The 14726-nt window shown below is 45.7% G+C and overlaps 1 protein-coding gene across 1 annotated transcript in view; it reads right to left on the bottom strand.

The window, feature by feature from the left end:
- The window catches only part of SH3BP5 (SH3 domain binding protein 5), a 48498-nt gene extending 34771 nt beyond the window's left edge, over positions 1-13727 (bottom strand). Inside the window, exons 1-2 of the mRNA XM_066627310.1 lie at positions 13529-13727; positions 9701-9763 (exon numbers count right to left, since the gene is read on the bottom strand). Of these exons, the coding sequence (XP_066483407.1) occupies positions 9701-9763; positions 13529-13612 (147 nt within the window). The 5' untranslated portion in view covers positions 13613-13727. The remainder of the gene's footprint in view (positions 1-9700; positions 9764-13528) is intronic.
- Between the last annotated feature and the right edge of the window lie 999 nt (positions 13728-14726).

The following is a 14726-nucleotide window of genomic DNA, read 5'->3' as shown; positions in this document are numbered from 1 at the left end:
GGAGTAGATATGTCGCGACAGATTGTCAAATTAATATTAGAATGGATTGATACACTGATGATACCTAAAGATACCTAAGATACCTAAAGAGCTGGATTCAGTGAGAAGAGTGAGCACTTTTTATCTGAGAAAATATGAATTACCAAGAGAAATTCATGTGAAATCCATCAGAACCTTTTACAGAGATAAATTACTGAAGGTTTCACAGGAAAAGAAATGGACAGTAGATGATAATAAAGCTAGAATTTTGAGACATGTTCCATGGAGAGTGAGAAAGAAGAGAAAAAAGAAGAATTGTCAAGGCAAGGTGTGGAGATGGCCTGGTGAACACACGTATAATTAGATTCAAGATTTGGGGAAGACAAATAAGATTTTTATATGGAACAGACGCCATTTGATAGACTATTGCTAGAAACAAAAGAAATATACTTTAAAAATGTATGTACTGTATATTGGATTTTGAAATGCAAGAAGAAATAGTAAAACAATGTATGATAAAATGGGCACAAAATATAGGCCATAATATCATAATAGATCAATGGGAACAGATCTGGAAGCATAATATAAAACTTATTAGAGCAGCACATTTTTTTAAAAAAGTATATTTTTAGATGTTATAGATAAAGAAAAAGATGTGTATTTAGTTATTAAGATTTTAATTGTAGCAAGGATTTTATATGTTAGATATTGGAAGGATTGTAAAATACCAGTGAAAGATGAATTAATAGAGAAAATAATGAATGTGGCGGAAATGGACAGGTTTTCAGAAAGTTTGGATCAACAACGAAAACCAACACCAAATTGAGCAATGGAAATTATTTTATGCTTGGCTGAAAATGAAGTTTTAGAAATATATGATAGGGCATTTAGATGATTGTATTACATATATACTATGATATGATATAATAGATGAATGCTGAATGAAAAATGATATTAAGAGGTAAATTTAGAAGAGGAAACTGATTAAGATATGTAATGATTTATTAGTTTTAGTGATATATGATAATGATATATTATTTCCTGCACCCTCCCTTTTTTTGTGTAGTGAAGTCTGTCATGTTTTTTGTGTTATGTATGTTCGTTTATATTTGTTTTTGGAAAATAAAAAAAATTAAAAAAAAGAAATTATTTCAAAGTACCATAACTTTCAAGTCTGTAACAGATTGACCAGGGAGACACAAATGCTCCCTTGCTAATTTCCAAGGATGAACTGAGACAATCGACTTCCAGCTGAGAGATGCTGTCACTGGATATACTTCACTTGATTTCTAAAAGGCACAGGACAGTAAAGAACATTCCTGATTCACACAACTCTTCACTCTTCCAATTCACAACGCAGACGTAACCCGTTTTTGCTCGGCCCACAGGTGTACACATTTGGTCCCTGTTGCATATATGCAGCGTTGGACAGAAATGGTTTAAGATAAGGGGAATAAGAGAAGTTTGTGGTTACATTTAAAATCCTGTCTTGTGCTGAGTTGTCAAAAAGAGGAACCAGATCGCAACGGACAGTCGTTAAGTGACATCCTCACAACCACAAAAGCTTTGGTACATTCTGGGTGTAGGAGTGCCTTGTTCCATCAGCTCGGTGCTTCTGCATTATTTGTAGTTGCTCACAGCTATTCCACAGCAACCCTATCTGCACTTGCACCAGCTGTCCATCACTTGGCAATCGGACATTTTATTCTTCATTTCTAGTCTGCTAAGCCATTTCTGCCTAATGTTGCATATACGCAACAGGGATCAAATGTGTACTGTTGATTTCTGCGGTGGCCTTCCCTGAAGCAACTCCTGGTGCAAACATTCTATTATCCAGAATTTAGCAGCCTAATCAACAAAAACAATCAAGTCAGAATGTGTGGCCTTAAGCCTGCTTAATTCAGAAGGGAGAACATCCATTGAAAAGTACTGCATTGTAAAATGGTTTGTTCACAGCTTAAAACACTGAATGGGAATTTCTTTTGTTTCAGCCCTTTAAAGCCAAACTATGTGCTGGGGACAGTTCCATTAAACTAGGTGAGAGTTCCATTAAACTAGGTGTCATTTGGGATGAGAGAATCTCAGGTCAGTGCCACACTGTGACACCTGGATATTGTAACCTATGCCAGGCATGCTTCCCTTGGTACCCTTCAGTGATGGAGATTTGCCCGGCATCCACAACCTGAGGTCAGTATCCAGAAATATTGTCGCAAAGACAGGAAGAACTGAGCACCCCCAAAAAGGGCTGTTTCACCAGGAGCTAGGATACAGAAATATTTTGCCTGAAGCAGACAAGTTCCATAGCTGTTGCTTTGTGAAGACAAGGCATTTTCTCAATGCGTGCTTCTCAGAGCACTGGGGCTCACCAACATCATCGTTAGGAGCGGAAAGGGCTCCAGAAAGGGCCCATGAAAGGGGGGTGCAGGCAGTACATTGTACCTCATCCTAGGGACAAACACTGGGCTTAGGAGCCAAAGGAGGGGAGCCGAAAATTTCTTAGGATCTCAGAAAATGTCTGCATTTATTGAGTGAAGACAAGCATTCATATTCTGTGTGAGCCTATATAGTTTCATATATTATAATTTGTAGAGAATTTGTAGAGAATTTGTAATTCTCATCTAAGAGAAGGAAAACTCTGATCGCAAACCTCTGCTGCCTTGTGACTACATCCAGTTGTGGAAAAGGCTTCAGGAGTCAACCTCGAGGCAAAATCTGGAGCCGGAGTCCCTGAGGCAGTTCGTGGCTGTACACAGTCATGCTCTGGCAACTCCTGCGATGCCACTGGAACCAACAGTATTGGCTTCTGCCTTTCCATTGGACCATTCCAGCGACGTGGAGAGAGGGGATTTGCTGCATGGGTAACCTTCTTACCTCCATACCTTCTTTACCCAGGCTTCGCGCACTGGAGAGGACACTCCAACTTCGCCATGCCAGAACCACCTTTCAGAGCGCAATACCATAGTCTTTCGAGACTGAAGGTTGCCAATACAAAATTTGTAGAGATTGGGATCATATTAAATTATGATCCAATATGGCTAAAGAAACCTTGTACGCCCGATAACATTTTTCTCCAAAGACCTGACTCCAAAGACCAAAAAGTTTGAGAATGGGTGCCTTGGACTACTTTCAGACATCTACCAGAAGCTGGAATATAGTTGATTTGGACATGGATCACAGAGTGGCAAAGGAAGAGTGAAACATGGCTCTCTCCCAATTAGAGCTGCCAACGTCTTGAGGAATCAGCATCAATCTCCAGGAGATTTACCAAAAGCCATCCCAGCGATCTGAATAGGCCCTCCAAGAATTTCCAAGGTTACATGTTGGGAGAAAAAATTTCCAGGAATACCTTCAGTCAGAGTTGACAATCCTGCACCTAACACATCAGCTAAGTGCAATTCATACATGCACCCTCTGGGCTGCTTCTCAAGCATTAGGAGTCACTCATGAGACACTCTGCTTTACTGATGTGAAACAGGCCAGCTAGTTTCTCTCACACACCTTTTTGGTCAACTACCACCACAAAAATCACAGAGGCTCCAAACGCCTCCGAATCAGATGAATAAGAAACTCACATCTGTACCTTTGCAAAAAAGTCAAAGGCTTCCTATTGCAGACAGAGGGTAATAAACCAGAATTTCGGCGTTGGCTAAAATACTGTTGAGAGGCAGACATGATCAGAATTTGTATTCCATTGACAGGAAGCAAATGAAACCCAGAAAACATGGCAGAACGCATAACTCGAGAAGCAAGCAGCAAAGCAATTTCCAGAAACATCAACAACTATGGCTTGGGATCTTTTGGTATACTGGAAGGGTATGGTCTTAGGGTTGTTGCTGCCAGGAACTGTGGGGTGTATCCTTCCCATGCTGGTGGATGCAGTTGGACAGGCATAGTTCTATCCAGGTTATAAATCAAGAGGTCTACAGTTTTCACAAGTCCTCCCTGCTGCTCCCCGCCCTTTGATAGAACTGAGAAAAGGGGAAGCAGGAAGAATACGACAGGGATAGGCAAAAAGAGACCTACTCTGAATTCAAGATTCAGAGAAACCAGAACCCAATTCAGAATGAGTTTGGGGAACAGAGCCATGAACTTGTTCTCTCTCACACACACACAACCACTTCAGTAGTAGTCCCCAAACCTGATTTCAAAGCCTGATAAACAATGAGTCATGTATTACACTAATTGCAAATCTCATATGTCAGACCCATGTTCCAACCCTGAATGACTTTCAGTGACAGAGTGATTGAAAAACCACTCTGCTTTGCAACTCTAGTTTCAATGAACTAGACACTGACATTTTTCTCCAAGACAAACACACCAGCAGCACGTTCAAAGATATTGATGAAGGCTTAAAAGGTTAAGCATATGAGACAAAATATCAAATGTATTTGAAATGACAAAGAAACATGTGGGTTTGTGAATACACACTCTTCCCTACATCCACTAATTCTCCATGCATATGTTTGAGACCCATTTTTCTTCCACACAGCTTCATTACTAGAGATCAGAGATCATCGTACTCTAATCATGAACTTCATGCCCCAAGCCAAGCAAAGTGATACTCAAACATGAGTTGTGTTGTGAGGTGTGTCCTTAAATGCTTACCACAGAAGCTGGCAAGAACACCATGTGCTGAAATTAGCTCTTCTACGCCTGGGTGCTCTCATAGGTCAGCCATCCTTCCCCAAGGGCTTTTCAGGACTGCTCCAATTCAAAAAAAGAAATTGCAAGGCACCTGGCTTCCATTTCCAACCAAGTCTCCAACTCCTTTTAACCCCCTCCCCCCAAGCATACATTAATGGCAATGTCAGTGCATCTAATCTTTCCCTACCGTTCCCTGCTAAGGACAACCCACATGGGCTTCAGATACCTCCCTCTTTTTAATGCAAAAGTGAATCTAGAGCCAGCAGGCCAAATGCACATCCTCACCCTGCAACATGACAGTGGTAGTTGCAGAAACATCACTAGCATCTATTGGACACTGTCAGTGTCATCAACACAGAGGTGTGCCACAGAACCTTCCCCCTGTTATTGGTGCTTTTCCAGTTCTCCCCTTTACACACCCCCCCCGGCGACTATATGCCTATTTTCTTCTGTGCTTGAACGCACACCTCCTACAATTAAAAAAGAAAACTAGTGTGTGCCAAGCAAAGCTAGCCTTTTCCCATTTTTATTACATGAAGCTGGGTGATATCATTTCATTCGACTGGTGCTTCTCTAATAAGCATTATTCCCTAAATAAAGGAGTCTGGAAAGGCCCTCAAGCAACCTGAGATGACTCCTCAAATGAAACTTGCAGGTATACACCCAAGCCTTACTCACATCTGAACCAGAGCCATCTTGGGCCCATACTATTATTATCAATATCAGGACAGCTAGCATAGTAACCGAAATACTATAAAGGAAGTTTACAATTTCCCTTAGGATTGAGTGACCACAGGGTTGTTCTTCCACGCTGGAAGTCGTCATGCTACATCCACGCACAAATAAAAGCAACACCACCACTAGAGTAATAAAGCGTATGTACTACTCTAGAGCCTTCTTTACAAGAGGGGTTTACAATGCTTCAGCCATAAAAAGGAACATTAGATGAGCCAAGTATGAAAACCCCTCCGAGGACCCCCATAAACTTGGGCTGTAGCATTAGCGCTCAGTCCTGTCCTTTGCACCAACAGAGTTATAGATTTTAAGCAAGCCTCATCAAAGGCTCATTAAGCAGCAATCGATCAGTTTATATGCTCAGCCCAGTGCCTTTCACATTCATTTTCTCTCTGCCTCATTGAGCAATCCACAGAGCACTTCCAAGTTACCCACCAAGCTATGACTGCTTCAGGGCTCATCACAGAGCTGGGTGGAGAGCATCAAGGATGTTTATTATTATCTTAAAACAATGAGGAAGCCAAAGAAAGGGACTTTGCAGTCTGTCCGCCAATCATTGTTTTGTTGTTGTTCTTCGATCACTATGGAAATTGTCTTTATGGAATGAAGACTCCAGTCATTTGTCTGAGGTAAATGTTTGGGACCGCCAAACATGCACAGCCATCACCAGACCCTGGGAGGCATCCAAAGACAGTGAATTCTGACTAAGCATTCTTGAAATGAAGAGGATGTCAGCTTGCCACAACTAATTTTGCTCCACTGATTTCAATGGTGCTTAGCCAGAATGCTCTTTTTTTTTTTTTTTTAACATTTAGCGCATACCATGCCCTGGATTCAAACTTTAAGGCTGCAATCCCATACATGGGACTGTATTTAAAATGGGAGTAAGTCTAATCAAATCAGTGGGAGTTGCTTCCAAATAGACATGCATAGGATTGCCCTGTGAAACACCCTAAATATGTGATGTCATGCAAAAAGCTCCATTTAACATGCAGCCAGGGGTGGCCATAGGCCGATTTGCCAAAATTGGGCCAAAACTACACTTTGAGGGGCCATGCACCAGCACGGCAAGCAGACTACCCACTGCCACAGCTGGGATCTTGACATTTTGGGCCACCCACCCCTTCGTCCACTTGGACTGAAATGAGTCACCCATAAGCAGTTGGCAGTGACATCATCATGTCACCGCCAACTATTTCTGGGTGCTGCGCTTCACGCACAGCATCACTGGGGCTTGTCTTGCCACAGCTGTAGTCACCGTGGCTGTATGGCGAGTGCGGAGACCCGTGGGGAGGGTAGGAGGCCCTGCGAAATACTCCGCATTGAGTCCCATCGCTCCTGGAGCCAGTCCCACACACAGCACTGGATGTTCACAGCTGCTTGGCAGGTTCTGGGAATGGTTGGGAGTCAGTACAGGATACCCTTGAAGACAGGAGGCTGCCTTCTACTGAACTGAACTATTAGTCCATCCAGGTTAGTATTGACTACAGCATTTAAGCTCAGCATTAGGTCTACTGACTGGCCATGGCTTTACCTCTTAGCAAAAGTTAGTTTACTGTACGAAGGATAGGCCCCTAGACGGAGGAAGAGGAGCAGGAAGTGGAGGGACCAGTCCCCCTTTTTCCAGGGTCTCTTGTGCCACTGACAACGATGCAAGTGATACAGTTTCTGGGTATGCCTACAATAAGAGGCAAGGTAGTATGAGGGTCATCTCATCTAGTAGTTCCATCTTCCTGTGGATGTGCTACTGACCAGGCTATTGGCACACATTCATGCCAGGTAGATTAGCGAGTCAACTAAAAATAAAAAAACCTGACATGGCCAGATTACAGATGGGCCTGTCCTCAACTGCTCTTCGCTTGATAAGATCCCAGATGAACCCAGATGACACAGGGTCTTTAACCTCAAATTGCGGCAGTGCCCCAAAATAGATACCTCTGCTCTGCCAAGACCCTGAATTTGGATCCAACAACACTGGTTACCGTCAGCAGAAGGTGGGGAACCAACGTTTAAATTAAAAGGGACAGGAAGCACACTTCAAAGGAAACATCACTGTAGCTCATCATTCAATATGGCCAGGAGAACAACACATATTGTTTTAGACAAAAGGGACCAGTATAGTCATGAGGCAGAACTACAGGGAGGATGTCACAAAGTGGGCTCAGAGAATGATTTAATATATTGTACTTAGACCGAATGGATCATTAGGATATTTCAGCCCAATACTATACAGACATTTTGTGATATGCCTTCATACACTGACAGCAGGTCACCGATATTTTGTCAGTGCTATATTTCTAAACAGCAGAGAAAAAAGTTGCCTACTATCGCATATGTTGCTGCAAGCTATTAGATCAACCAGACAAACATGGATTTGCACCAATAAATATGATTATATTTCTACTGACGTAGTTACACAAGGATTGATAAGATACATAAGCAGAAAATTCCATATCCCTTCATATCTAACTCGTGTCACTTTTTTTGGATTTATGTTCCTAGCTGCCATGGCAATTACTCCCCCCATCAATGAATCAGGAATTCCCACAGTCCAGCATTCCATCCAAACTCTGTCTTGGTTTACAAACCTCCTAATCTGAATGTGACTGAAGATCTGACACCGACTTATAACAAATCAGACCACTGGTCCATCCAGGCTGATACCGTCTACACCACTAGTTCCCAACCTGTGGTCCATGGACCACAGGTAGTCTGTGAGATCCTGAGAAGTGGTCCCTGAGGTCTCAGGAAAAAAAGAATCACCTTTGATCACTTACAGTATTTCGCCGAGCAAGCAATTTCCCACAGACCACCAAAGAGGAAGGAGAATGCCCACAGCCAATGGAGTGTCAGCTGTGGCTGGTCCATTCTCTCTGATAACTCATGGGGGAGTGCTTGAAGGACACACCACCAGAGAGGGCAGAGACCAGACCACCCACAGCCACAATGTGGTCCACAACAATTCCAATTTCTACCTCAGTGGTCCACAGGCCCATAAATGGTTGGGAACCACTGGTCTACTACAGCAACTGGCCACAGCTCTCCAGGAGCTCAGGTAGGATTGTTTCCCAGCCCTACCTGAAAATGTCAGGGGTCAAACCTGGGATCTTTGGCATACAAGCCAAGTGCTCTACCACAGAACAATGACCTCTCCTCTCTATGCCAGGGTGCTGGCGGCTGCTATGAAACAAAGATTATGTTTCAGGATAGCAAGCATCCCTCTTTCAGATCTTCCAGAAGCCAGAAAGCATTTGAACTACATGCATACCAACTTACTGGTTGCAAAAGTACCTTCAAGTTGAAAAGCAGTAGGTGTTAAATCCAAGCATCTATGTGTCTGGGCACCTCATGTTTTGAGGTGCTGTTCTGTAAACAAAAAATGCAATAGAAGACCTTCCAGCAACACTGGGGCTCAACGGCAGAGCACATGCCTTGCATACAGAAGGTCCCAAGATCAATCCCTGGCATCTCCAGGAAGGGCAGAAAGTCCTGGTTGAGACCTTGGAGAACAGCTGCCAGTATGCATTGACAATTGCTGTACAAAGGCTGCAACCCTATCCACTCTTACCCAGGAGTAAGCCATATTGACTATAATGGGACATACTTCTGAGTAGACATGGGTAGGATTGGGCTCTAAGCTAGACAGACCAAAAGATCTAACCCAGTAGATAAGGCTCGACCACCCCTAAGGCGAATGAAACAGTCGCCTTAGGTAGCATATTGACAGGGGGTGCCCACTCACTTCTACTGCTGCTGTTCCTCTCACTCCCTGTAGCGGGGGGGGGGGAAGGGGATTAAGTTTACACTTTCTCTTCCACTCTCCCTCTCTCTTCTTCCCTTATTCAATCCTGGCAGTGGGAGGAACAGAGGCTGACACATCACCAGGTAAGAGAGTACAATGTTTGGCCTGCCTCCTCCTATCTTGGGCCAGCCCTGTAGACAGCTAGCTATCTATGAAGCAGGAGGAGAGTTCTACCCAATTCAAAAGTGGCATTTGCATTTCTAAGCACAGGATTAATTACCATTTCGACATTATCCCTTGGTGTAGGATCTCAGAAGGTTAATGCAATTCAGAGCACTACATGGTAACGTCATTCAATTTCACTGTCTGAGCAGGAAACATTTGACCTACTTTTGTTTCATCCACTGGCTTCATTTGTGCATGTGCATATAAATCTATATTATATTTTTTTAATGTAATGATTTCTTTCAGGCATTTAGCAATCAATGCAATGAGCCAAGTATACACCATTTTCTTTTCCAAAAAAAAAAAAAAAAGATAGAAATACACAGCAAGATATCTCGGAAGACTGTGTTTAGACAAAATAGAAGACCTCTGTACCTCCAGCTCGGTCTCTCTCCGGTTGATATCATCTGTGGACTGATTCAACTTCTCGAGCTCCCCCTGAAAGAAGGCCAAGAAACATGTTGAGAAATGAGAACCTGACACACAACTGGAAAGGAGTCAGGCAGTCGAGTTATTAAATGTCATCTGGCATTTCACACACAGAGGCCCCAGCTGGAATGTTAAATGGAAACAGAAAGAGGGAAGGCATTTCATAGCCAGGCAGAATTTTGCTGCCTTAAGGCCTATGTGGTCAGGCACAGAAGGGGGGGAGAGAGGGAGGGCCTTGGAACAAATTTGAAGGTTTCATTTGAAAGTCATTCTTCCTTCAGTTTGTTCCTGATTATTGCTGAACCGTGTGCGCACATTTCAGTTTGGAGCCTCAATGACCCTACAAATAGGATTACAAACAGATTTGAGTGATAGCAGCTTGCCCCAAGCCAACCACCTCAGAAGAGGTGCAAGAGGCCGACCTGTTCGGGGTCGGGACCCTCTAGATCAGTAGGCACCCCGCCGCTGATAGAAACAGTAACCCATTTCGTCCAAGAGTGTATGCTGGGGAAGGAGTTGTGGAGGGGTGTAGCAAGGGCCTTTAAGTGGCCCAAACTGGCCCAACAGGCCTGGGAGACTATCATCTCTGGGAAGGAGCTGGCGGGAGGTATGAGGGGACCCAAGAGGATGAGTAATGTGGGACAACAGAGGGGAGGAGAAGATAGGTGGGAGGTGCCGTGGTCTACGGTAAGACTGATAAATCTGTATGCCCTTTTTGTGCTGGGCATCCAAAGGGGCAAAGAAATAAAGGAGAAAAAGTCCACCAACACGCAGGGATGGGTCCGCTTTGTGGTCTCCAGAGTATATGGCGTCGCGGCTTACGAAAGGGTGAGAACCAGTAGAGACAGGTGTAAAAAATGGTGGTAGTGGTTAGATGGGGTGAATCCACCTATAACGTGATATATCTGTGTTCTAGTTAAACAGTTGATGTAATGTGACTGTAGCTGATAATGTAAAATGTGATTTCTTTCCTTTGTATTATTTATTGTAGTATGAAACTTTTTAAATAAAAATCTATGTTTCCCAAGCCAGCCGAGGTCATAGCCAAGATGCCATATGAACCCAGCAGTCCCTGGCTCCTAGCTCACACTTCGAAGACTGATTTCACACTTGCCATTTAAAGCACTTCTAAGCATCATTCATCCTGGCTTGGATGCAGGTATGAAACACAGTCTAAATGCCTTTTCTAAGTGCACTTCTATCCGGTTTTCAGATCCATGGACTGCCATGAAGGAAGGTGGATTTACAACCATTTCTCAGCTTCTCTACATTGTTTGTGCTGCCTGTGAACAGATGCTTTCCGCGAGAAGCACATTTTGCCTTCCGTTCTCCACCATTTATCCCACTAGATTGAACACGTTTAAGAATGGCTTCCCCTGCACACTTTAAACTCTCCGCCACGTCCCGGTAGAGTCATGTCTATTAGATCGCTGCTAACAGGTGCAGCGATCTTACCCAATTCCTCCACCTCCTCCTCCATGAGGAGGGTACTGGCCATTCACTTAGCTGGCTTCAAAAGGCAATTAAACTTGTCTTCCATTAATTCATCTATTAATGGCTATTAGTCATGACAGCTACATGCTTCCTCCAGGTTCAAGGCAGTCCAGTCCTGAATCCCAGCTGTAAGGAAGCAATGGTGGGAGAGAAGGCCATCTCTATCTACTGCTTGGAGGGTTCTCAGAGGCATGTGGTTGGCCAATATGGGAAACAGGATGCAGTTCTAGATGGGCCTTGGGCCTGATCCAGAAGGTTTCTTCTCATCTGTAGCATTGCTATTCCCTTCACAGCCCCCCCCCCCCGCAAAAATGACAAGGTGATGGGAACCCATTAATTTCACCAGCATGGTTCTCTCCCCCCTCTAAAGGACATGCATGCACACAAGCATTAATGCGGACAATAATGTTTCATTTATTAGAACAGCGATTTTCAACTGCTGTACTGTACATTGGCATGCTGCAGATGGCTCATAGGTGTGCTGCAAGAGTTGGGGAGGGTCATTTATTAGTAGGGCCATTGAGGGATGCGAACCCCCCACTGGCACTGTGGTGTACCTTGTCAATTGTGTCTCCCCCCCCCCCCCAAAAAACCTGATGGTGTGTCTTGACAATTTTAGCACCTTGTCAGTGTACCGAAGATGAAATAAATTGAAAATTGCTGTAATAAAAGGAGCAAACACTGGCCAATGAAATTGACAAGGCTGACTCCTGTCTTTGTCAGTTTTAGGTGAAACCAGGCAAAGGGGATTTTGATAGAAATGGTGGTGGGATGGGCAGGCCATGCAGAAAAGGGAGTAAGTGGACTGCAAGGCAGGGCCGCAGGGCCACCATCTGAGGTGGCCAGGTGGGCGGGGATGTGCCTTCTCCTGCAGCATGGACATTTAAAGACGGAAAGCATAATTTGTGAGCAGTGATTTAGTAATGAACATGCACTGAAGCGAGAAGGAAAAAAATAAAAGACTCCCCAGCGATCCTGACTGAAGATGCACTTTTGCCCTTCGAGATTACACTGAACCACCTCTTCAGTAGGTCTGCACCGAGCAATGATTTTCAACCCTTTTCATATCATGGCACACTGAAAAGGTGCTAAAAATGTCTAGGCATCAGTTTTTGACAATTGGCAAGGCACACCACATGGCCGGTGAGGGGCTCACATCCCCCGGTGGCCCTACTAATAGGTGACCCTCCCCCAAACTCCCATGGCTCATCTGCAGATCATTTGGGGCACATCAATGTGCCTTTGCATAGTGGTTGAAAATCACTGGTGTGGTGTCCACACACACACACACACTCCACCTTGAAGTCTGCTAAAGACCCTGGTCCACACAAGCCCTTCTAGCCCCAATTCCAGTTCCCAGTCCTGGGAGAAGGAGGGGGGGGGCTCTCCCTCCAGGCAGGCCAGCTGCAGCTCAAGGGGAAGCCTGGTGATCCGCAGACAACAACGGGAGAGCAGAGCCTGCCTGCAGCCAGGGAGAAGATGAGCGGATTATGGGATGCAGCCTGCAAAAAGGGGGAGGGGGTTGCTTCTATTTCAGGCGCTCCCCTTGCAAAGAGAGAGGCGGGGGGGCACGATGGCTTTGCAAGAGGTCTCTGCAGAAGGATCTGGGCAGAAACCTAATGAGGCAGAACACGGTGCGCGGTGGGGCTACGCCCCCCTCCCCTCCGCGGTGCAACTACACCCGGTTGCAAAGTGGACGGTGGGAGGGGGGGCATCTACCAGAGGACGCCCCCTCCCCGTCCTCATCAAAGGCATCCAAGGCGCATCACACCCCCCCACCCCGTTCTTCGCTGGGCATGCTGCAATCGCGCTCCCCCCCAAACCACCCCACGCTGGGCTCCTCCGAGGGGCGTGAGCCTGGTGGGCTGCAACAGATCTCCTCCTGCAAAGGGCACAGGCACGATCCCTGCAAGGCCTGGGTCTCTCTGAACCCAATCCTAGGCATGTCTACTCAGAAGTCAGTCCCATTATAGACAATGAGGCTTACCCCCAGGTAAACATGGACAGGCCTGCAGCCACAGAACCCAATCCTAGGCATGTCTACTCAGAAGTCAGTCCCATTATAGACAATGGAGTTTACTCCCAGGTAAGTGTGGCTAGGACTGCAGCCTCCCAAGCCTATGCATAAGTAAGTCCCATTGTAGTCAATAGGGTTTACTCCCAGGTAAGCATGAGAGCCCAAGCCTATGCGTGTCTACTCAGAAGTCAGTCCCATTACAGTCAATGGAGCTTACTCCCAGGTAAGTGTGGCTAGGACTGCACCTTCTACCCCCCACCTACCTGGATTCTGGGGTCCACTTCTTCCTCTTCCTCCGGCTGCAGCTGGCCTTCCTCCACCCTGCTCTTCCTCGTTCCCACCTCCATAGTGGCTGCGTGGGGAGGGGGGCTCCGGCAAACCAAGGCTCTCGGGTTGGAGCCGCGCCGCCTCCTCGCTGGCAGAAGCGAGCGCTGACCTTCACTGCGCGCCTGGGAGTGGAGAGATCCCCGCGCTGCAGCTGGGCGAGGGGGACGAGCCGCTGCTCAGCTGCAGGAAGCGCGCCCTCTGCAGGTGCTGTCGCGGAGCAGTCGGCTCTGCCTCTGACACCCAGGCATGTTCCACCCACTGCCTCCTTCCCAGCCTGCCCGCCTGCCTTTTCTCAAAGCAATTCACACTCACACAGCCTCCCTCTTGCGATTTCTGTGAGATGCTTCATCTCCCTGCCTCCTTTCCATGTGGCTCCTTCTCTCCCAACACTTCACTGCATAAGAAGGGAGGAAAAAAAAAATAGGTCAAGCATCATAAAGTGTTTTGTGGGTTTTTGTGGTTCTTTGTGTGTGTGTGTGTGTGTGTGTGTGTGTGTGTGTGTGTGTGTGTGTTCAGGCAGCTAAGAACCACACAAGGCTTTCGTGCTGCAGCTTACAACCCAGGGATTTTCAACCCCCATGCCGTGGCACACTGGCGTGCCGTGGATGGTCCACGGGTGTGCCACCAGACTTTGGGGAGAGTCATTTATTAGTAGGGCCATTGGGGGGTTTGATCCCCCCCAACAGCAGCATGTCAATGGTAAAAAAAAAAAAGAAGCTGATGGTGTGCCTTGACAATTTTAGCACCTTGTCAGTGTGCTGTGAGATGAAAAAGTTTGAAAGTGGCTGTTATAACCTGATCCTAGGCATGTTTGCTTGGAAGTAAGTCCCCTTGAATTGAAGGGGCTTTATTTATTATTTATTTTTTACATTTTGATACTGTCCTTCCTCCGAGGAGCTCAGGGCGGCATATATGGTTCTTTCCCTCCTTTGGTCCTCACAACAACCATGTGAGGTAGGTGAGGCTGAGAGAGATTGACTGGCCCAAGGTCACCCAGAAAGCTTCATGGCTGAGTGGGGATTTACACCTGGATCTTCCAGGTCTCAGTCCAACTCTCAACCACGACAACATCCCACCACTATCTTGCATCCTTTAGGCGGCAATCTTCTATGTACTTGCTTGGGAGTAAGCTCC

This window comes from Tiliqua scincoides, chromosome 5, assembly GCF_035046505.1.
Source record: "Tiliqua scincoides isolate rTilSci1 chromosome 5, rTilSci1.hap2, whole genome shotgun sequence".
Classification (NCBI taxonomy): Eukaryota; Metazoa; Chordata; class Lepidosauria; order Squamata; family Scincidae; genus Tiliqua; species Tiliqua scincoides.
Note: the sequence above shows the minus strand (reverse complement) of the source record. Positions and strands in the feature narration are given on the sequence as shown.